The sequence below is a fragment of the Hemicordylus capensis genome, chromosome 2, assembly GCF_027244095.1.
Source record: "Hemicordylus capensis ecotype Gifberg chromosome 2, rHemCap1.1.pri, whole genome shotgun sequence".
NCBI classification, from domain to species: Eukaryota; Metazoa; Chordata; class Lepidosauria; order Squamata; family Cordylidae; genus Hemicordylus; species Hemicordylus capensis.
Window position 1 is genome coordinate 323,744,252 of NC_069658.1, and position 23,722 is coordinate 323,767,973.

Sequence of the window (23,722 nt, forward strand, 5' to 3'; positions counted from 1 at the left end):
TTTTGTAGACTGCTGACCAAGATGTTGTCACAATGAGCTCCACAACACATAGGAAAATCTCTATGATGACAGCAGTTCCTTGAAATGAGACACCAAAGGAGATATCCTGCAGCAGACTGAACTCTAAATCCCACTACTGGAGGGAAGTTGTTATTTTTTTTAATTATTATTATTATTATTATTATTATTATTATTAACAATAAAATTTATACCCCACCCAAACTTGCATCTCTGGGCGGCTAAAAGTTATGACTTTTCTGGGTAAGTGAAGAACTCCTTGAGGAGTAAAGTGAAAACTGAAAGGAAGCACACTTGTAGGATCCTTAGGTATATAGGTGAGCAAAATGAATAACAGACATGGTTGTAGACAGATTGCCAAGAAATTGCTGGAACAATTGTTACCTTGGATATTTTGAAAACTATTAAAACTATGAACTGAAAGGCATGAGCTTTGTGTAAGAGGAGAATACACACCTTCATTCAGTATCTAGCACTGCTCTAATGAACTAGAGACAGCGAGTGAGAAATTGATGTGATTTTTCCCAAATGACCTAGAGGCCAAGGAGAGCATATGGAGTGTGTTGAATGAGTCTTTTCAGGGCTTCCCCTGTAGAGGCAACCAGAAATGACATATCTATATATATCTATATCTATCTATCTATCTATCTATCTATCTATCTATATACACAAGCATTTCCCACTAATGACGTTCTGTCACAACTCTATAAATTTCATAAAAACTCAGGATCCTCTGGATAGGCTGAATGAGAGAGTGTGGTATTGAAAAGGGTGCCTTCCAATTATAAAACAGAGACATTTTTGTGCTGTGGTCTGATTCTGATATGGCAATATGAAATCCATGGATGGTATGACCATCTGGTATGATGACAATGAGAGACAATAAAAATGGTGGACCTTCATGAAAGTTTTAAGATTCTCTAAATTTGAGATTAGATGGAGCAACCCATGCAGTCTGGGGATTTCAAAATAGTGGGAGTATAATCCTCAATTCTTTTGGGAGGGAGGGAAACATACAGCTTTCAAAATCTTCAGAGAATGAACATCTAGCAACAGCAGAGAAGTGTGAAACAAATCATATGGTGTGAAGGCAGGAAGTTATATTCAAGGGTGTAACTAATTCATATAACTGTGAGAACCAAAGAATAGATTCCCATGCCTCCCAATGGCAAGAGAAGTGTGGAAGAGGAGCAAGATATGTATTTTAAAAGCTGCTTAGAGGCTGATGGCTTCTGCCTCTGATCTTGCCTAGGATGAGATTTGGAGAAGCCATGAAACTGAAAGGGCAAAGAAGTAGACTTTGGCTTCTGAAAAGCTAGTAGTTTAGGGGTGATTTGAAGGAAGGCAGAGGTTGGTGCTGGCCAGCACATTGACACTGCTTTCTCTTGGGCATATCTCACTGTGTGAAGATGCACCCAATGAACGAGACATGGTTTTTGTTTTGTGAAGTGCGGCATCTACGTACAATTGCTCCCACAATAGCCTTGGAGCCACAGTATATTATTATGCCCAACAGTGAGCTGTTGCTTGAGCTAATGTAGTCTGTGGTCCCATAGAAGGAAGGGCATAGAGCACAGAAGTCAAAGAGACTGAAGTCAAAGCACTGGAGGGCCAAAAATGTAATGTCCCCTTTCTTTTGTAGATTGCTGACCAAGAGGTTGTCACAATGAGCTCCACAACCCATAGGAAAATCTCTATGACGATAGCAGTTCCTTGCTTTAGTGAGGAACCCACTGTAGGAGGTACAAAACATGGTACTGAGTTTGGCAACAGTTCTGCTGGAGGCATGCAAATGGTAGCCAAAGATGCCTCTTACTGAGGGGTTTGGGAATGGTATGGTAGATGTCTCTGTATCCATTCTTCCCAATCAAATCCAAAGCAAGGCCTGGGAGGATGCATATGGTATTGAAGAGGATAAGATCTATTCTGAGTTCTCATCTAGGAGAGTAGCCTTGATGTGCATAGGCTCCTATAATATGAACATGACAAACTTATTTCCTGAGAATATGACAATGGTGAGTGCTCTGAACATTAGTACAGCTCCCTATGCACAAAGATTTTAGGAGTTTGGTATCATTCATATCTAGAACACAGATTCTCACAAAATGGGGGCAGGTTTTTGGAACTTCTCTTTTAAAAATTGCTTTTCATTTGTGGCTTTAAAGCAAAAAAACCAAAAACAAATCCTGCTTTCAAGTTACAGGCCTGAAAATGTGACTTGTCTGAAGAGGGGGGTTTCCCCCACACAGGGATGCACCCTTTAAGAGTGCTGCTCTGCCATATGCTCCTTCCAGGTCTGAAGTCAGAAAAAAAGATAGGACTGCCTAGATGCCTTTGTCTCAGCTGAATAGAGCAGAAAATTGGCTTCTATCTGATATTGTAAGCCAGAAGGAGATACAGGGGCAAGCAGACAGCAAGGCGGGGAAAGGGCCAGCCAGCAGAGGTTGACACAAGAGGGGAGACAAAGACCAAAAGGCAAGGGGCTGAAAGGCAAGGAAAGATCTTGGAAATTGCAGCTGGTCTCTTGCATGAAGACAGAAACTCTCAAGAAACTGCCAGATGCTGTGGAGAGCTCTTCAGAACAGAGCAGGGCAGAATCTAAGAGGAAGAAGCTGAGATCTGACATAATGGCTGGAATTCTTAGGAAGAAGTTCAGCTGACTGAAGAGGACTTGGAAAAGGAGGAGGAAGACCAGGTGTGTGTTAACTTTACCTTACTGAAGCGCTTAAGAAAGCATGGCCAGATGATAATCCTGTTGATAAAAAGAACTTTGTTTTTTTGTACTGAAGAAAATGAAATGGCAAAATAGAAGTATGAAGTAATGACACTGAGAAGAGAATAAAATAAAAAATAAAATAAAAGTTGACTTGTCTAGAATGTAGCCTCAAATAAAGCAAGAAAGTTCTCCAAGGGCTGCAAATACCATGGTGGTTAAAAGAAAACTAAGCAGGCTGGCCATGCCCTATGCTTGCACTCTGGCATGCCCCCTTCCTTGAGGAAGGAGCATGACTAACACCAAAAATCTTGGCCAGAGCTCTATAATCTGCAAAGGATGTTCTGCAGAGGCACAGCTCCATTTGTGTGACTGTACAGAGATCATGAAAAACTGAAACTGACTAGCCACTGTAGTTCAGTCTCATTTTTTTGTGTACAAAAACATCAACACTAAGACACCATTACCTTTGCTGTTCCATTCCTGTACTGACAAAAGGACATACTTAATAAAACATTTCTCTCCCTCTCTCTCCCATCATGTTGCAGTCAACCCCTCAAGGTTTTTGGTTTTTTTGGTTTTTAAAAAATTAGCTACTCTTGAGGTATTTTTGAGCCCCACACTACATTAATATAGTACATTTTTTATTCAAGGGCTAAAATTTTAACTGTAAGATGCTTTAAGAAGAAAATAATAGAGCATATTAGCTGACATTCTGACTAACAAAGCACTGGTGCAATAGGAGAAGCACCAGTGTAAAAATGGGTGCTTCTGAAATGCTGCACTAAATCCAGATTAATGCTACACCAGTGCTAGTATAATTTCAACAACCTCCTCTTCCCCCAGAAGCCCAATGTGCCACCCAAAAACATGTGCCCAAGGGCTGTATGAACCTCAGTCACATATTTTTGGGTGGTACAGAGTGCTTCCTGTGGAAGAGGATATCACTGAAATTTGCTCCCATCACTGAACCAGTAGTGTATTAAGTTAGCTGAACTTTTCAAAAGCGCCAGTACTACTGAAAAGTGCTTTGTTAGTCAGGATGTCAGCCACTATTTTCAAATTATAGTTAGTTAAAGGATTTGTTTTCAAATTATACTTAGTTAATAGATTTCAGCATTAGCTGCCATGGTGGGGTAAATCAAAAGATAAAAACACTTAATAATGATATTGGGAAAAGATATACTGTTCAACTGCAACTATCTCATTTAAAATCTGTCCAGCTGTTGCACCTGGCTCCTCTCACTGTGTCCTTGGACAGTAAAAAAATCTGCAGTTCTGGTGGAAAGAAGATGTGCTACTCCAGAGCAATGTCATGTGCTGGACGGATAGAAGCAACAGCAATATTATATTATTTTATTTAAGCTGCCTTGAGGATCCTTCTGGGCCAAAAGGAACAGAAACAGAAACAGTTCAGTTCAGAAACAGAAACAGTTCAGTTCAGAAACAGTTCAATTTACATTTAGTAGAAGATTATTTCAGGTAAAAATATTGTATCATTTTATTAGACCATTGCATTGTTCGTTTTCATATAGGACTCAACCTGGAACTAGATGATATCAAGAATATGTGGTTGCTGCTGAGAACTTCAGCACTACTTGTTGTCGTCCTTTCTCTCCAGATAATATACTATGAGATATTATCTGGAGAGAAGTATGTGACACAATGTAATCATGCTCTGTCCCCACTCTATGTGGTAGCCAGAGAAGCTATGCACGGACACGGAAACTCAGAGTGTGATGACACTATGTCATACATTTTGCATTTCTAGATGTTACTGTGGAAAGGAGGAATAGGAGATGCAGGGACCACTAACTACTGTTTTCAACAGCAGCTACAAATCCTTTTATGTGTAACATCTAATTCTGATAAATTAATGATGAATGATAAATCACTTCTTAGGTTAGTGTTTCAGATGATCATATCCGGATTTTACCAACTGACACAAATCAAATTAAAGTAAGTTTGGGTTTTTTTTGCTTACTTCCTCAGATATTGTGAATTACTTTTAATGAATGGCCATTCACAACAATTCACAACATTGAATTGCCATTCACAACATGAATGGAATGAATTGCCATTCACGACAATGATTCAGTACCTTAACAATTTCTTCACCACTGACATGCCTCAGTCTTCCTAGGATATCCATTACACGATCTGGATAAGCCTTCCATTTTAAGAGAGCAAGCAGGTCCACTGAAAATCATTGAAATAACAATGACAGCATACTAAGTCCAATATACTAAACAGAAGATCAGCATAAAGTAGTATGATGAGAGATTTACAAACATCTGACAGCAACAGTAAAACATATTTACCCAAAGATACATCTGTAGTTTAGCAACATTTATTTATTTATTTATTTAAACATATTTTAACACTGCCCAAAACTTACGTCTCTGGGTGGTTTACAACAAGATAAAACATTAAAACATTAGTTAAAAACAAAAACAAGAAATTTAAAACACAACAATTTAACTTTTTTTAAAAACAATATTCTAACACAACATTGAAAACAATCAAAACAGCATCAGTTAAAAGCCTTATTTAGAGTGAGTAGGGCTGCAATCCAATGCACCCTTATCTGGGAGAAAATGCCATTCAATTCAGCAAGGCTTGCTTTGGTGAAAGCATTCATAGGATTGCTTTGGAGAAAGCATGTATCGGTTGCACTAATGTATTTAAAAAGCACTAATATCACCACAATATAATATCCTTTGGATAGAGCTCCAGATGTCTCATGGAAAAAAGGGTTTGCCGCTTGCTTAAGAAAAAGGTTAAAAATCCAAGGTCACTAGCCAATCTAAACTGAAAGAAAATCCCTTCTTGGTCCAATATGAAGATCAATTGATTATAGTAATGAGCAAACCTCATCTGTCATCCCAAAATATTGCACTGAGCACAACAATGCTATCCAACATTCTATTTATTTATAGGAGTCCCTGAGCCACAGAGAAAAGTTCAACATTTTCTTGCAATTACCAGAGTGGTTATCTCTAGAAATAGGGTACTGCATTAATGAGTTATTCATAATTTTTATAGCACCTCTATCTATCTATCAAACTTCTATACCACCCAAACTTTTGTCTCTGGGCGGTTAACATAAAACAGTTAAAACACATATAAAAAGTTAAAACAATTCAACAATTTAAAATCAACCATAAAACTAAAACAGACAATTTTTAAAAGCTGATTGAGATGAATCTGTTAATGTGGTGAAAGCTTCAGATTCTGACACACTTGAGGCTCTTAATCTTTGCTGTTCTTTCACATACCTTGAGGCTCTACACATAATCCATGTGTAGAGCCTAACCAGGCTCTGTGGGAAACCCGCAACAGTAAAAAAAAAAAGGGGGGGGGAGGGAAATTTTAAGACTGCATCTTTATGAATATCACAGTCAAACAGATGAGGAATATAATCTACAACTCCAATTCCACAAATACACGCCTTTGAACATCTAGAATGGTTTTTTTGTAATTACTATGAAGCCTTTTTAGCAAAACATGAAGTTCTTAATAAGTTCAAAAGATTTATATTCGTGAATAAATCTAATCCTCTCATATCATGGAGTGGTCCTTGTTTTAGGCAGCAGAGAAAGATCCTTCTGTGTGAAATCCTCTCTCAAGTTGATTTTTAAGTTGTGGGCTGGCAAATTAGTTTTAATTTAAGAAAATGTGCTACGAGGAACATGGAGGAATTTATCAAATGTTTGATACCCTGCATTCCCAGTTCTGGAAAATAAAAGAAAGTTGCTCCTGTAGACAGTTTTGGAAGCCTTCTTTACCCCATACCTTTATTTTATTAGAATACCATACAACATTAAGGTTAATTTAAAAAAATCATTAGGATTGGCAATAAGCCAGTTTCAGCTCACAAAAACCAGGAGGTGCACACTTAGGCAAGGCTATCTCACAAATGAGGTGCAGTGAGACAGCAGCCTCAGGCAGCAGATTGGCAGAGGTGGCAAATTAGCTCCCTCTACTAGCCCCCTCTTCCTCACTGCCCACTTGATTAGTGAGCAGGCAGTTTCCCCTACTTGCTAATGCCAGCAGCTGTGGTGCCCCTGCTGCGGCCACTAACACATATCATCCTTCTCCTGTTCATCCCTCCCAGTCCCTATTATCTGAAAAGGCAAGGGGAGGAGTATGGTGTGCAAGGAAATGTGACCTCTTTTTATTCAGTGTCCTATTGGTCCCATGCTTTTTGAAATGGCAGGAAGTCAGACAGAAAAATGGGAAGAGAAGGAGAATGATGACAAATAATAGCAGCAACAGCAGTTACCACCTCTTCCAGTGAAGAGGAGATCAGGAGCAGTTTATAACTAATTATGTTAATTTTTTTAAAAGAAATTGATAATTATAATATTTTTCGATTGTGAGCCCTTTCATTCTTTTTGCTATATAAACTGCTCTGAAAACTATTTTTGTTCGAAAAGCACTACAGTATATAAATATTCTAGATGATGATGATGACATGACCAAGGCTGGCTTCACAAATAGACATCTGAGCCCTTTAAGTCTCTCCATACTGTTCCTCAGCATGCAAAATGATTTCATGTGTGAATCCATTTACAAAATTCAAGTTTTTAATAAAGTCCAATCATATTAGGATGGTAGAAATAACTTCAAGCTTTTGAAAGTCAGTTCAGATGCTGAGGAAAGTGTTGTAAGCTCTATACTAAAAGTATTAAAAGTTTTAATCTCTGGCCACCATATTTGACAAATGGCAGCCAAAAAGAGTTTTCCCCAATATATTTTGTGAACCCTTGCTCAGAAGTAAAGATATTTATTATGAAAATTCTGGGGTATCAAAATCTCCATTAAAAAGTAGAATTCAATGTGTAGAACCAACAATCTTACCATAAAATGAAGATTTATTTATTTATTTTACATATTTATATACCGCCCCAAATCTGTGTCTCTTATGTAATCTGGTATTTTGGAGTGGCCTCCACAGTCCATTCCGCCCCCCCCCCCCATCTAGATCACTTATGGCAACCTTTCGCACAAAACGGAACATAAATAAAATTAAAGAGCATGAAATGTACCTGCAGTCACATGTGGGGGGGGGGGGCTTTCCCTCCTCCTCCTCCTCTGCTATGAGATTCCAGGAACACACAGAGAACATACTGAGGTAGCAAAACATATCTCCTATGTACTCATTTTCACAAGAGGTAGAGTAAAGATAAAATTGTGTTGTCAAATTGGTGTCGACTCCTGATGACCACAGAGCCGTGTGGTTTTTCTTTGATAGAATAGAGGAGGAATTTACTGTTGCCATGTCCCGCGCAGTATGAGATGATGTGTTTCAGCACCTTCCTATATTCGCTGTTGCCCAATATAGGTGTTTCCCATAGTCTTGGAAACATACCAGCAGGGATTTGAACCAGCAACGTCTTACTCCCTAGGCAAATTACTTCCCCACTGTGCAATTAGGTGGCCCTGAGAAGTAGAATACTGACATTAAAAAAAAAAAATTGGTATCCACAAAGTATAATTTAGGGGGGTGGGGACTTATTTTCTTCACACCTTGGCTTATGCTGGGAGTAGAAGATTCATAAATTTGAGCAAAGACATCTCTCTGTTCAAAATGCTCATACATCTAAACTGGAATGTTGGAAGTTACTGGCAACATTGGACTTTACTTCTTTGAATTCAGTTTAAGTGTTTGAAAATGGGAGGTTATGCCATTCTAGTTATTTGGGATTTTTAGTATTTTACTTACAACACTGTCCTCGGGATCTGTATTGATCTTAAAAATTGTTGGAATTATTTCCGTTATTTGCTAAAAATGAACTAAAATGACTAGGCTAATAGCACATATTGATCTTTTGCATTGGCAGCTGAAAGATCGAGACAGTTGTTTATGAACGCTCATGTGACAGATTGCTCTAATGATACTTGGCTCTTCTAACAATATGAGGTATTTGTTTTATAACCGGTTTTATTTAATTATATTGTATATATTTGTTTTGTTGCAACTGTATATTTGCCTTGTACTTTTTTGTGGTCTCTGTGCAATCACACCGATGGGGATTTCTGCACCTCTTAATGTGGAATCTTCTAGTGCAGTGGTTCCCAACCTGGGGGCCTCCAGAAGCTGCTGAACTACAACTCCCATCATTCCCAGCCACAATAAATTGTAACTGGGGCTGATGGGAGTTGTAGTTCATCAACTTCTGGAGGCCCCCCAGGTTGGGAACCACTGTACAAGTGCTTTATCCAGAGCATTTTGGTAGGGACCACCTCCCATCTTTATATAGCCTAATACTTGCCTATCCTTCCTCAGTTCTTCAACTGTCACAGTGGATGCACTCAGGAACACTCTACTTCTGGCTGGGTTTGCTCTAATTGAGGGTGCTTCATAGCCCTCTTTCTACCTCCCACTTTATTTCCAAAGTGCACCTTTCTCTCATGTTAGTGTTTTTATTTTTTTAATGTTACTCCATACCCATCCTTCCCTTCTGCATTTTGGTTTCTCTTTTCCTGGCTGCAGGCATAATTCTGTAGGCAAGTAGGATAACTCTTTACAAGTGTACAAAGTGTTGGGCTAAACTCCATTTGGTACAAGGTTTACTTTTAAAGAATGTTTACTTCATTTGAGTGAGGAGCACTCTCTCCAAAGCACAACTATATTGCCAGAACTTTACTTATCAGGCTCACAGAAACTACTCATCATGCCTTAGAGTACATACATGGGAGAAGGCCTTGTTGGCTTGGAATTTCTGGCTAAACCTCAAACAGCTCCATTCAGATCAATCTGCAAACATTCTATCCCTTGAGAATGATGCTGTCGAGTCAGTGTCGACTTTTAGTGACCACATTGATGGATTCTCTCCAGGACGATCTGCCTTCAACTTGGCCTTTAAGGTCTCTCAGTGGTGCATCCATTGCTGTCGTAATCGAATCCATCCACCTTGCTGTTTGTCATCCTCTTCTTCTCTTTCCTTCAACTTTCCCCAGCATTATGGACTTCTCAAGGAAGCTGGGTCTTCACATAATGTGTCCAAAGTATGATAGTTTGAACTTGGTCATTTGTGCCTCAAGTGAAAATTCTGGATTCATTTGTTCTATGATCCATTTGTTTGTTTACCTGGCTGTCCATGGTATCCTCAAAAGTCTTCTCCGGCACCAAAGTTCAAAAGCGTCAAATCCTTTTCTATTCTGCTGCTTCAGAGTCCAGCTTTTGCATCCATAGTGTATCACAGTAGGAACCATGGTCCGAATGATTCTAATCTTTGTCGGTATAGACACATCACGGTATCTAAATATCCTTTCCAAGGCCTTCATTGCAGCCATACCAAGTGCTAGTCTGTGGCATATTTCTTGACTGCAAGATCCTTTACTGTTGATGGTTGATCCTAAAAAGGAAGAAGCCATCCACCACTTCAATGTCTTCATCATCAATTCTGAGGCTGGTTGCTGTACCCATTGTCATTAGTTCAGTCTTCTTTACATTTAGTTGTAGTCCCATTTTTTCACTATGCTCCTTGACTTTCACTACTAGAGCTTGCAGATCAGCCACATTCTCAACTATCAGAGTAGTGTCATCAGCGTAGCACAGGTTATTGATGTTTCTTCCTCCAACTTTAAAATCATGCTTTTCTTCCAATCCAGCTTCTCTCAGTATATGTTGAATAAATAAGGAGAAAGTATACAGCCTTGTCTTACTCCTTTGCTGATCTGGAACCATTCTGAGTCACCATGTTCTGTCAGGACTGTGGCTTCCTTTCCTGTGTATAGGTTTCTCATGAGAACAATGAGATGTTCTGGAACCACCATTCTCCTCAGGACATTCCACAACTTGACATGGTCAATGCAATTAAAGTATTTTCTGTAGTCAGTAAGGCACATATTGACTTCTTTTTTGTATTCTTTGGCTTTCTCAATTGTCCAGCATGCATCAGCAAAAATGTCTCTTGTTCCTCGGCCTTTTCTGAACCAGCTTGAACATCCGGCATTTCCCATTCCACATAGGGCTCTAATTCATTGAGAACACTCTGACAAATAAAAAGTCAGCTTTGACACCTCTGATAGTTGCCTGTATGGAACAGGTGGGCAGGTATGCATTACCAGTTGCTAAAGCTTTGGATCCAGCAGTTCCTTCAGAATTTGATCACACCCAATCACAATCTGTTTCCATTCAGCTCTAGTTTTCAAACCAAAAGAGATTTCTCTTTCAGTACCAGTCTCAATACCAAAGATGAAATCCTCCCAATTGAATTATCCCAGAATGTCTAAGAAAACAAAATCTGTGGGTGACATTCTTGAGTGTCTAGATCAGAAGCTAAAGAGGAATGTGCAACAAGAAGTTTCATATTCTTCCTCAACCTATTTTAACAAACATTCAAAAGAAGCTTTTACCACTCTAGGTATCTATGGAGTACTTCAGAACTGAGGCCGATTCTGAGCTGGATGTCCAATATGCAGGTTCTGACACTGTAGCAGATTACAGCCTTTGTCTCAGAGCAAGCTCACATAAGGGAAAGAAATGCTGGATTTCTTTCTGCTGAGCTGCCTGGCTAGGCTTCTCCTAAAACTATTCTGTATTCTCGGTAGGTTCAAAGTGCTACCACCACCACCACCCCTTTTGTCTACAGAAACTCTCTGGGCTTTGGGTGAGATAACTTAGGGGAAAAACACCTCTTAATTTGGCTCTTGGACAAGTACAAAAATCTTCCACATGTAAGCCTACATATGGTGAGAAAACTGATAGCTGCTGAACATTTGAGGACATGTTTTGCACCAGAGAAATCCCCCTTCAGCCCCACTTTTTCCTGAGTTAAAAACCAACTCACGTCTTTGTAAAAAGACTTTGTAAGTCTTTACAAGTCTTTGTAAAAAGATGAGAACTAACCCCCCCCCAGTTTTATTCAATTACTACAGATTCTTAGTAGGATTACAAAAACAGATAATCTTAATGCATGCTTAAAAGTTTACAGAGGTTTTTGCAACTCCCTAAGTGTATTAACCATAGGCTAGTGTTTCTTATTTCAATTATGTTACAGGTAAACAATAATAGAACAGTATCAGGAATATGCAAAATCACACACCAAAGAAACAGAAATTCTAATGCAAACTCTTACTAAACCACTTTCTCCTGCCCTAAATTTACAAAGCCATCAGCCTTGGTTTCCTTTTTTCTTGAACTCACCAAATTCTGGTTGAAAATCAAGCACCTACAGTTCTATCATCCAAAAGCTGCAGTCATCCTGTTGCCACAAACCCCACTGCCACATGTCCCCTTGCTCCTCCAGCTCAGAACTTCCTTTCTTGTTTCCAGAACTCCCAGCAACAGCTCTCTAGGTCCCACCCACCTGGTGTACTGATTGGCTGCCCTGGAGTTCACCAGCCTGTCAGTCGAGACAAGGGTTCACTCCCTGTTAAGTCTTTGTGGAGTGGAGGCTGATCACTACAGACATTGATAGCAATAACTCACATCCTAGCTACCCAGTTTGACCCTTATCACTGCGTGCTTCTATAGTGTCTGAGGAATCGGAGCATTAACACATTCCTGCAGAACTGAGGGTTGATTCTGCCATTTTGTTGCCTCCTGCAAACCCTGGTCCCAGAATTCCCTGATATACAACTCACCCTCCTTGTTACTATAAAGATGAGGTTAGCAATAAATATGAATACCACCCTCCCTATGACTGTAATGAGGATGAAGAACATGCGCAGAAATAATATTTAGATCAATGTCAATATAGCTATCTTCTATATTCTTCTCCATGGAATCCATACTACTGCTCCAGGTCACAATTCCCCCTTTACTTCACAATTGTCCCTACCAAGTTTCATGCTTACCTTCATAACAAGGGGAAGCTTAAGACCGTGCCCTTTACTCATATCTGCTGAATGCACATTCTTCTCAGTGTTATGATCCACTTACTACCACTGTGTCAAAACTGCCAGTGCCTCAACCTCTCACTAATTTACCTTCCTTGATTCCTCTCTTGGCTTCTCAATATTCACAAGAAGAGATATCTCCCACATCTGAGTTCATCTATTTGAATCAAATTCCAAAAATCAGGGGCTTGCATACTCCACTGCACTGCCCTCCTATCTAATAAACCTGAAGCTTCACCAGCTGTTTCCATTTCAGATTTGGACTCATATCATTCTTCTCAGATGGCTTTTCAAATTGAACTTAATCATAATGGGTAGGCAACAAGAAGCCTGACTCATCATTGGAAGATTTGAGGCTATATATGGAACAGGTGGCCAGGATGGCTTCAACATTGGACCTTAAAGCCCACCAGATTATGCCAATCAAAAATAACTTTATTTTTTACTTAATTGAAAGTAATTTGCCCCCCAACCCTTGGCTCTTCCTATGCATTCAGCCCTCTTAGGGTTGCTAGGCACTCTAGGGACAAGCTGTTATAGGTCCCAGTTAGAGATGTGCACGGAAATGGTTCAGAGGCCCTTTATGGCGCGCGGGCAATTTCCAGTCATATCTGGAAGACAAGGGCAATGGGGCAGCAGGGAGGTACGCTGCTGCCCCATTGGGCATTAACAAACATGGACATGGGGGGAAAGTAGCGGGAGGGGTAAGTGCACCCTCCCCTGCTCTTATAGGGAGACCCCCGCTGCCTTCGAACCTCCCTGCTGCAGTTCTGTGCACATCCCTAGTCCCAGTTATTTTGAAGATTGAAAAAAACATGTATATAGGATCCAATCCAACTGTCAATTCCTTGCCGAACATCTAACTCCAAATTGAGTTGTGGTTGAAACTGCCCCACCAAGATTCAAGCAATGGGAAATGCTAGCACCTGCAAGCTGGGAAGGAAGGAAATTGAATTCATTGGGAAGGCATTTTTACTCAGTCTTGCAACTTAAGATCTCTAACTTTGTGGTTTGGATATTGCATAAACCCACAATATTGAATGGATTGATACCAGCTCTTATTGTGGAACAAATTATTTCCCCTTGGCCATAAAGCGGGACCTTGCCATTGTTTTTCAAGTGAAAGCCTTCAGACTTTCTACATAACAAGTTCACAAGACTCAACATATGGAAACCTGTGGTTCTAACCAAAACTGTTGATACTTTGGAGAGAGTGAAATAATCAATAAGCAGAGCTACCCACATTCCTTCAGGCTATTCCTTTCATCAACAAGATACAACCAACCCCTTCATCATGAAGACCTATGCCCTTTTTCTCTACTCATTCCTTTCTGGGAAAATTCAAGTTCTCTGCTTTTTCCAAGCAAGCATGGGAAAAACTGCATTCAACCTTTTATTTTAGAGCTGCTACATAAGACACCCACAGAAGCTGAGTTTTCCCAGTACAAATACACGCTGCAGGGGGCCACAGCCAATTAGGAACCCGCTGTGAACTGATTCAACATTCATCAACACTTTTTGGAGCACTGCATATTGTGGTTTGGATATTGCATAAACACACAATATTGCATATTGTATGTTTGCCACACACATAGATTATAATGTATGGAAACGTCCTTTGGAATTTTTGCATTCCATTATTTTTTCGAAGTGAAAAATACTATACCGTTCTGGGTGAGTTTGGTAGAAGAGAGCTGGGTAGAGATTGAAAAAGACTCTTTGGTGCTGCGCTGGAAAATCAGGCTTGAAGGGATGTTGGGACAACCATTATAGTCCTCTTTGCAGCATGGCAGACCCAGGTATAATGCATGGTTATTGAATGTGCTGTTTTCATCACACTAGAGACACAAAAAATGATCTTTACCCCAATGAATTTTCTACTTTATTCCATATATTCCTTTGCAAATAGCAAAACTGATTATCTTCACTGATCCTTTACAAGCACAGTCTGCATTCAAAATATGTCTATTTATTTAACTTTTTATTTAGTTAACACGTTTTTATACTGCCTCATATGCAAGTCCCTGGGCAGTTCACAATCTAAAAACATAAAACTACAGGTTACTCACCTGTAATGTTGGTTCTTCTAGTGGTCATCTGTACTTCTACACATATGGGCTATGTACCTGCGCAGAGACCTCGTCAGAACCTAACAAGCTCTATTTCTCCTGCTTTGGGCGGGAACCCCACCCCCAGCCGCTATATGTGGCTGCACCACTCCTCATCTCCTCAGTCACAGAGTCCAGCTTCTGTGAACCCTGTGGGGAGGATGGGAGGGCGTGTCGAAGTACAGAAGACCACTAGAAGAACCAACATTACAGGTGAGTAACCTGTAGCTCTTCAGCGTGGTCTCTGTCTTCTACACATATGGGCGCATAACAAGCAAGCACCCAAGGAGGAGGGAAGAAACAGAGGCAACAGGTTAACAGCCAGGAAGAATTTATTTCAGGACAAGCAAATCAACGGAAAATAGATTGCAGGATACTCCTGGCAAATACAGCATCATTACGTGCTCTAACATCAAGAGCATAATACTGAATGAATGAATGGGGTGAAGCCCAAGTAGCTGCCTGACATATAGTGTCCAACAGGACTGCACGATCAAAGGCCACAGAGGCTGCCACAAACCTAACAGAATGTGCCTTCACAATAGGAGACAACTGCTTATGGACCAACTGATAACAAAGTTCAAAAGTGAATACTATCCACCTGAACATGGACTGGGCCAAGACCTGGAGTCCTTTATGTAGCCCATCGTATAGAACAAACAAGGAGGAGGACTTCCTCCACTCAGCAGATCTCTGCACATAGAAGGACAAGGCCCTTCGAACATCTAAACAGTGCAACCTTTTCTCTGCATCCGATGAAGGATTTGGAAAGAACACTGGCAACTTGAGTGGGGACAAGCGGTGAAACACAGACACCACCTTTGGGAGGAATTTGACATCTGTCCTGAGTACAACCTTGTCTTTATGGAACTGCAGGTGTGATTGGTTGGCCCTCAGGGCCCTTACTTACCCTCCTGGCCGAGCTAATGGCCACCAAAAAGGCGACCTTCCAGGTCAAGAGACGTGGGTCAATAGAAGCCAAAGGCTCAAAGGGTGGCTGTAAAAGACCAGCCAACACCATGAACAAGTCCCAGGCTGGCGACATGACCGGATCATCTGGGAACATGTGTGTCAAACCCTTCAGAAAATTATTAACCACTGGAACTTTAAACCAGGAAGTCCAGTCCAATGGGGAACGGGCCACAATAGCAGCCAAATACACCTTAAAGAATGAAAGTTCGTGAAACGCATCCATTTATGACCACAGGACTTTTGTGTGGATTGCTTCCAAGCAACCACCAACACCTCCTTCAGTCGCAACAGGAAGTCGGCAGGACCCACCATGCAGTCAGGTGGAGGGACCAAACGTCTGGGTGCAGCACTCATCCCTGTTCCTGGGACAACAGGTCCGGCATGACAGGAAGGCACTAGCAGTCCACTGCCAAATGCTTCATGGTTAGAAACCAAGGCATCCTGGGCCACCAAGGGGCTATCAGGCTTGCCCTGGCCCAGTCCGCTCTCAGTTTGCATAAGACCTTCGGAATGAGAGGAAACTGAGGGAACACATACAGGAGAGGCCCCGTCCATGACAGGATGAAGGCGTGCCCCAGAGAACCCTCGCCCTCTCCTTCCCTGGAGCAATAGAGGGCACATTGTGCATTGTCCCGGGAGGCAAACAGGTCCAGGGTTGGAAACCTCCCCCACCCAAATCTACAAATATGTTCCTCCAGACACTCTGGTGCAACTCCCACTTGTGGGAGACCACAGTCATCCTGCTCAGAGTGTCTGCTTGGACATTTAGTACACCCCGGATATGGACTGCCTGAGGAGATATCCCATGCGCCAGGTCCAGAGCTAAAAACAGAAGGCTCCTCGAGGATGTGCCACCCTGGCAATTGATACAGGCCTTTGCCGTTGTGTTAAGAACATAAGAACAGCCCTGCTGGATCAGGCCCAAGGCCCATCTAGTCCAGCATCCTGTTTCACACAGTGGCCCACCAGATGCTGCTGGAAGCCACAGACAGGAGTTGAGGGCATGCCCTCTCACCTGCCATTACTCCCCTGCAACTGGTACTCAGAGGCATCCTGCCTTTGAGGCTGGAGGTGGCCCACAGCCCTCCGACTAGTAGCCATTGATAGACCTCTCCTCCATGAAGTCATCCAAACCCCTCTTAAAGCCAGCCAGGTTGTTGGCTGTCACCACATCCTGTGGCAGAGAGTTCCACAAGTGGATCACGCGTTGTGTGAAAAAGTACTTCCGTTTGTTGGTCCTAGACCTCCTGGCAATCAATTTCATGGAGTTACCTCTGGTTCTAGTGTTGTGTGTGAGAGAAAAGAATTTCTCTCTCTCCACTTTCTCCACACCATGCATGATTTTATAGACCTCTATCAGGTCTCCCCGCAGTCGTCTTTTTCTAAACTAAAAAGCCCCAGGTGTTGTAGTCTTGCCTCATAAGAAAGGTGCTCTAGGCCCCTGATCATCTTGGTTGCCCTCTTCTGTACCTTCTCCAGTTCAACAATGTCCTTTTTAAGATGTGGTGACCAGAATTGTACGCAGTACTCCAAGTGTGGTCGCACCATAGTTTTGTATAAGGGCATTATAATGTTAGCCGTTTTATTTTCAATCCCCTTTCTAATGATCCCTAGCATGGAATTGGCCTTTTTCACAGCTGCCGCACATTGAGTCGACATTTTCAACGACTCAGTTGTTTGTCTGTATCAGCACCAAACAACCCCCCAACAGGGCAAGAAGCCTTTGAGAGCATTGAAAATGGCCAACAGCTCCAGGTAACTGATGTGCCAAGTCTGCTCCATGGGGGACCAATGTCCACTCAGATGAAACCCATCCAAGTGAGCTCCCCAGCCCAGTTCTGATGCGTCCGTCGTGACCACTTGGCAGGCCAGCAGTGTCTGGAAAGGATTGCCAACACTCAGGTGCCAGAATTCTGTCCACCACTGTGCAGCTACCCGCACACAATGAGGGGGCGAGTGCTCTAGATGGCCTGTATCCCAAAGGGGGTCGAACACATCCAAAAACCATCGTTAAATGACGCGCATCCGAAGACGCGCTTGAGGCAGGTGCTCGATTCCATGTGGCCCAACAGGCGCTGTACGGACCGCATGGTCTGCGGGCCTCTAGCCAGGAAAGTGGTAGCTAGCCTCTGGAGAGTCACTATGCAGCCCATTGGGAGGAATACCTTCTCCAAGGTCATGTCAAATATCAGCCCAATGAATTCGCTGGGTGGGTACCATCTGAGACTTTTTGAAATTTATCTGGAACCCCAGTGTCTCCAAGATATTGGAGCGGGTCTCCAAGATATTGACCACAGTCTCGAGGGCATGCAAAACTGCCCACCGGGTGCTTGCCACGACCAGTCGATTATCCAGTTATGGCAGCACCTGTATACCGTGCTCCTGCATGAATGCCACCACCGGGGCCAAGCACTTCGTAAAAACTCTTTGCACAGTGGTGAGGCCAAAGGACAAAGCCTTGAACTGATAGGGGATCCCCCATATCTGAAACCTCAGAAGTGCCGATGCTGCGGGCGGACTGAAATATGATAGTACGCATACTTGAGATCCAGTGAAACCATCCACATATTTTTGTCTAAGATGGTAGATACTGAGAGCATTTGGAACCTTTTGTACATTAAATGTTTGTTCAGAGCCCTGAGGTCTAGAATAGGGTGACGACCGTCATCCAGCTTTGGCACAAGGAAGTACCAGGAGTAGAACCTGGGGCTGTCAGGGTTGGCAACTCTCTCGATCGTGTCCTTTTCCAAGAGAGCGGCAACTTCCAGATCCAACTCCGGGATGCAGGGAGTCACCACAATCCCAGACACCGGATGTGAACTGCAAAACTCCAGGATGTAGCCCAAATGGATAACAGTAAGGACCCACTGGTCCATAGTCACCTTGTCTCAGCTCACCACGAACAGAGCCAGGTGAATCCCAAAGAGCCCCCAGTCATTGCTTCTTTTGGGGAACACTCGGGCACTGCTTCTGGAAAGCCGGCTTACTGGGTTGGCCTCCTGACTTATATCTGAGGGAAAACTTGTTGCCCCAAAAGGACCGTTCTGAAGGTAACTGATGTTGGGCCAGGGCCCTCTGAGCCGGATGAGTTGACCACCGACCAGATTTCTGTGGCTTCGAAGTCGGAGAAGTATATGACATAGAACGCGCAGTGCTCTGCAGCTTTTGGACTTTCTGCAGCGTCGTCTGTTTGCTCTGAGAAGAGGCTAGAGCCCTCAAAGGAAAGGTCCTCCACCCTGACACGTGCCTCATAGTGCAGACTGGATGACCAAAGCCAGACGTGGCGTTAAAGTGCCATGGATGTGGCCATCACTTTAGCAGCACTGTACTGAGTGATGAGCTGAAGTTCTTGTTTGGACACTTGAATGGCCTCCCTGAAAAAGGACTTCACAGAATCCCACTTGCCCTGCGGGAGGAGATTCAGGGTGACCTACTTTCTCCCACAGAAAGTGATTATATCGAGCAATATAGGCCTGATAATTTGCCACACACAAGTGTAAGGCCACAGCGGAATAAAGCCTTCTCCCAAAGAAGTCCAACTTCTTGCCTTCTTTATCACTTGGGGTCGACTGACTATGACCCCTGGACCTCTGCAAGGAAGCATCCACAACAATAGAGTTCAGGGTGGGGTGGCTTTTCAAGAAGGCCGTATCCTCCTGGAACTGCACTCTATAGAAGTTCTCTAGATGCCTATTCGGTTGAAAGAGTGTATTAGGCTTTTTTCCAGTGGGCTTTCATAACTTTCAACTACGCCGGGTTAAAGGGCAAGGCAGCTCACCCTTCTGCTGGTTACCCAGGTTCACCCCCAAGGCCGAAGCCATACGGGCCACATAGGTCGTATACAGTTTGAGATCTTCCAACGGAGAGACCAGCTTAGAATCCGATTGGATATCGAGCGGGGACAACCCCAGGGAGACAACCTCAGAGTCCCGAGAGCTAACCTCGCTGTCAGACACAGGGTCCAGAGGGACCAACAAGTCTTGGGTTGTGGGCATCGAACCCGAGGTGGAGCCTGGTATGTCAGTGGGACTGTCCAGTAGCGAGGCCAGGAGATTGGATGGCAACCCCTGAGCTGGCACTACATCTTGGCACAGTGTGGGTACCAAGGGAAGCACCTCACCACGATCCTCTTGGTCCCGTGGGGAACGACGCAGCGAGCGAGAACGCAGCCACCCTTCTGCATGTGAGGGGGGCTCACACCAAGCCCTCAACACTGTAGACTGTCTGTATCTAGGCTCTTCCAGGTAGCGTGACCCATAACAGGACCGAGCATAGTCCGAATAGTCTGACCTACAGTCCACCTGCTATCTATCATAGGAGCCAGGGTCTTGACCAGCAAGAGCCATAGGAACACTCAGCATCAAAGAGGGAGGAACGATACTACATTGTACAATATTGATCCCAATGGTCCCAGGAAAGATCCCGCCTATAAGTTGAAGAGCGCTCCTCTTGATATCAGCGTGGGGGCAATCTATATCTAGGCAGCCACGAAGCACCTTCAGCAAGCTTGGGTGGAGAGTAGACTTCTTCCGCAGACGAGGCATATTCCGGCTCCCCTGCCATGACTGAGTTGAAAACATCCGCTGCTACAGGGGAATCAGGGCACATTGATACCAAAAATGTTTGTGTTGAACTATCTGAGACAGTTTTAACCTTCTTAGGTGCCGGGGCCATCGATACCTGGGCATCTTCCGATCTCTTCCTCTTGAGAATCTGGGGTAGATGTTGACCCGCTGGCAGATGTTTATGGGACTTAGTCTTCTTTTTCTTGGGCTTCGACGCTGATCCTGACGGGTTCAGGGAGGCCTTCGATAATGCAGGGGGCTAATACAAAGGGAGCTCCTCTGAGTGCACCCTTTCACCTGAATCTACTGAAGGCCAAGCATTTGAGGGTGTCGATATCAATACCAGGGTCTGACCCCCGGTCTCCACAGCAGCAGCCGCCGCATGGTCCACTGGTATCAATGCGGCCATTTCCAATGACTGTTTCAATGCTAAGGCTTCTGAAGAATGGAGAGCCAGATCCCACAGGACTACGCACAAACGAGAAGCCCTATTCCTGCTAGCCTGTTTTGTAAACTTCTGACAGTGTGGACAGTTCTCAACAATGTGGGACTCACACAAGCATAAGAGGCACTCAGCGTGCGTGTTGGGAGAAAGAAGCTTCGCTCCACAGTGGACATACTTTTTAAAGTTCTTTGTGCCCGGCATACACGCCGAAGGCCGGCAGGCCACCATGCTCTGTTCCAGCCAGGACTGCAGCTTTGAGAAAGGAAAGACCCATTAAAATAACAATGCCAAAGAAAAAACGCAACTACACAAAGTAAATAAAGAAAATCAGGGAAGAGGAAAACAGGAGAAAGAACAGCAAGGGATATCTAGATCCCACTCATTGCTGAGCTGAAGACTCCACGATGTTCGCTGAAGCGTGGGCGAAGAAAGACTGAGGGGGATGAGGAGTGGCGCAGCAGCATATAGCGGCTGGGGATGGGGTTCCCACCCAAAGCAGGAGAAATTGAGCTTGTTAGGTTCTGACGAGGTCTCTGCACAGGAGCATAGCCCATATGTGTAGAAGACAGAGACCACGTCGAAGAACTATAGTACTTAGATGCAGCATACACTTTAGAAAATGTATTTTTCTATCAAGTGATCATTTTAGATGGTCTTACAATCATAGGACAGTATACAGACTACAGTTATTCATGACTATGCACCATTGAAATCAATGAGATACATTAGTTATGACTAAGTCCCACTAATTTCAAAGGGACTTAGTCATTACTAACTTAGTCTGGATGCTGCCCATTAAAAAGATAGATAGATAGATAGATAGATAGATAGATAGATAGATAGATAGATAGATAGATAGATAGATATCTTTCATTTGTATGACCCTCCTTATAAACAATGGAATATACCTGGTAAGAATAAAGCACTTGTTTTGTGAGTGTTCTTAGAGTACAAAATAATGCATCACTGTGATAAACTCAGAGCATAAGAATGTCTATTAACAGCTTACTTCTCTAATGTTATGATAATCACCTCTAGCTATCTATAAATAAATCAAAAGTTTAGCCTTTTGTTGAAGGGTAGTGCTGTTCTTATGGATTGCGGGTAGCGGGGAGAGCACTTGCCTCCATTCAGAATAAATGGAAAATACATCCTATGAGGATGGGTGGGGGGGGCATAGCTGCTTTTCTCAGCCTATGTGTTAATGTGGAAATGGAGTTGCGCTAGGATGAACCTAGTGTGGGTTGGAAGAGGCAAAAGAGAATAAGGCTTACAAATAATTTAAAACCTTTTCTCTCTATTTTTCAATCCTTCCCTAAAGACCTGTTAATTTAAAGTGTGAATAATTTGTGAACAGATACTTTTTGGGTCCCTTCATCCTCTGTAAGCCTAAGCTTATAAACATGTATGTCATATCCTGCGCCCCAAATATAAAGGAGGATACTAGCCTAAATACATGAATTAAAATATTGATCAGACATCTATAATTAGGGTTATCCTTAGGGCTGGGCAACCGGGGCAACTGCCCTGAGCTGCGTGCTGGCACAGGCCCCACTCTGGGCACCCTGCAGTGCAGCCTGCCCTCCTCTCTCCCCCAGTCCCAGCCACTTCTCTTTCCCTGCAGCTGATCTTTTATGTCTGTGTGCAGCTTTAAAGGCTCCCAGGCAAGCTGCTAGTGCTCCCTCTCTCCCACCTCTCAGCTGTTCGGTGGGCAGGGCTTCCAGAGAGGCCTCCATGCAGGTCTCCCTAAAGCCTGAAGCTCAGGAAAGAAGCAAGCAGCAGGCAGGCAGAGAGTATCCAGAACCAGAGCTTTCTGCAGACCCTCTGCTCAGCCCTGCCCAGCCTTAGTAATGGAGGTATGATGTGATTTCCTTTTTGTGGTTATCTTCCCCCCTTCTTTAATATTTAGGGATTGGCTTGTGATAGGGCTTTGGTATTGAGCAGAGATGTAGGGCAGGGTGGGAGGAATATGTATATTTAAATAAATTGAATTGGATTGTACAAATTGTTAGCTTTTAATTTTTTTCCTTTCATTTAAAAAAACCCATCCAAAAAGTCCTATAAGTGGCTTGCTTCATGGCAGAAAATTACAAATATCTCTGGAACTGAAGCCCCCCACTTAGACCATCATTCCACCCCCATATGGAAGAATCTGCCCTTTGCCTTCATAAAAAAGAGTAAAGTGCCCCCCTTTCTGCCCCAGCCTTTAGATCATCTGTCCTGGAATGACTTGGCATAGGACTTTGGTATTTTGCAGAGATGTAGGGCAGGGTGGGAGGAATATGTATATTTAAATTGAAGTGGATTGGACAAATTGTGGGTTGGTTTTTTTTGTTTTTTTTTAAAAACCATCCAAAAAGTCCTATAAGTTGCTTCTTTCATGGCAGAAAATTACAAAAACTTCTGGAACAAACAATATATAATTTATTTATTTATGAATGCACTATGCTCAAGTTGATTTGCAACCCAGAAGGTCTGAGAACTGTGAAGCTTGTGTTGTGCTTTTTATTTTTATTTCTTTAGAAATGCATTATATGTCCAAGCTGGTTGAACATGTCCAAAAACCTCACTCACACTATTTACACTGTATGTCATCAATCAGTATGATTTTGTAAGGATATGAAATGCTAAGGAGGCGCTGCACATGCTGATTCGCCCCCAGCCCCGCAAACCCCCACCCCCAGAACAGGCCCTATGATGGCCTGTTTGCCTGCAGTATCTTATGGTTTGTGACGTAGTGGAATAGCAGATGACACAAGATCCACCTTAGCATTTATTTGTTGACATAGTTTGAACCATTACATATTTACTTATTCATAATCACAGTGAACTATAGTATGAATTGATACCAGGGCTACAGTGTATGAGCAGCAATGAACTTTAGTACCTTATAAACATAAAGCTCATGAATATCATCAGATAGTGTGGTGCCATCATCCCTCATTAATGGTGTAAATGAAAAGCCAAAAAGCTTCTTCTCTCCTTTATCTTTTGCTGCAATAAGAAAATAAATTGTTTAAATTGTTGATTAACCGGTATACCAATATTT

The 23,722-nt window shown here is 42.8% G+C and overlaps 1 protein-coding gene and 1 long non-coding RNA gene across 11 annotated transcripts in view; one reads left to right on the plus strand and one right to left on the minus strand.

Moving 5' to 3' along the window:
• The window catches only part of LOC128345070 (uncharacterized), a 62,028-nt gene extending 61,844 nt beyond the window's left edge, over positions 1-184 (plus strand). The window contains exon 6 of the long non-coding RNA XR_008316252.1: positions 9-184. This is a non-coding gene — a long non-coding RNA (uncharacterized LOC128345070). The remainder of the gene's footprint in view (positions 1-8) is intronic.
• The window catches only part of DOCK3 (dedicator of cytokinesis 3), a 448,426-nt gene that overhangs the window by 217,873 nt on the left and 206,831 nt on the right, over positions 1-23,722 (minus strand). For all 10 annotated transcript variants that reach the window (XM_053296419.1, XM_053296418.1, XM_053296424.1 and 7 more), the window contains exons 17-19: positions 23,561-23,667; positions 14,250-14,421; positions 4,833-4,930 (exon numbers count right to left, since the gene is read on the minus strand). In XM_053296419.1, coding sequence (XP_053152394.1) covers positions 4,833-4,930; positions 14,250-14,421; positions 23,561-23,667 — 377 coding nt within the window. The remainder of the gene's footprint in view (positions 1-4,832; positions 4,931-14,249; positions 14,422-23,560; positions 23,668-23,722) is intronic.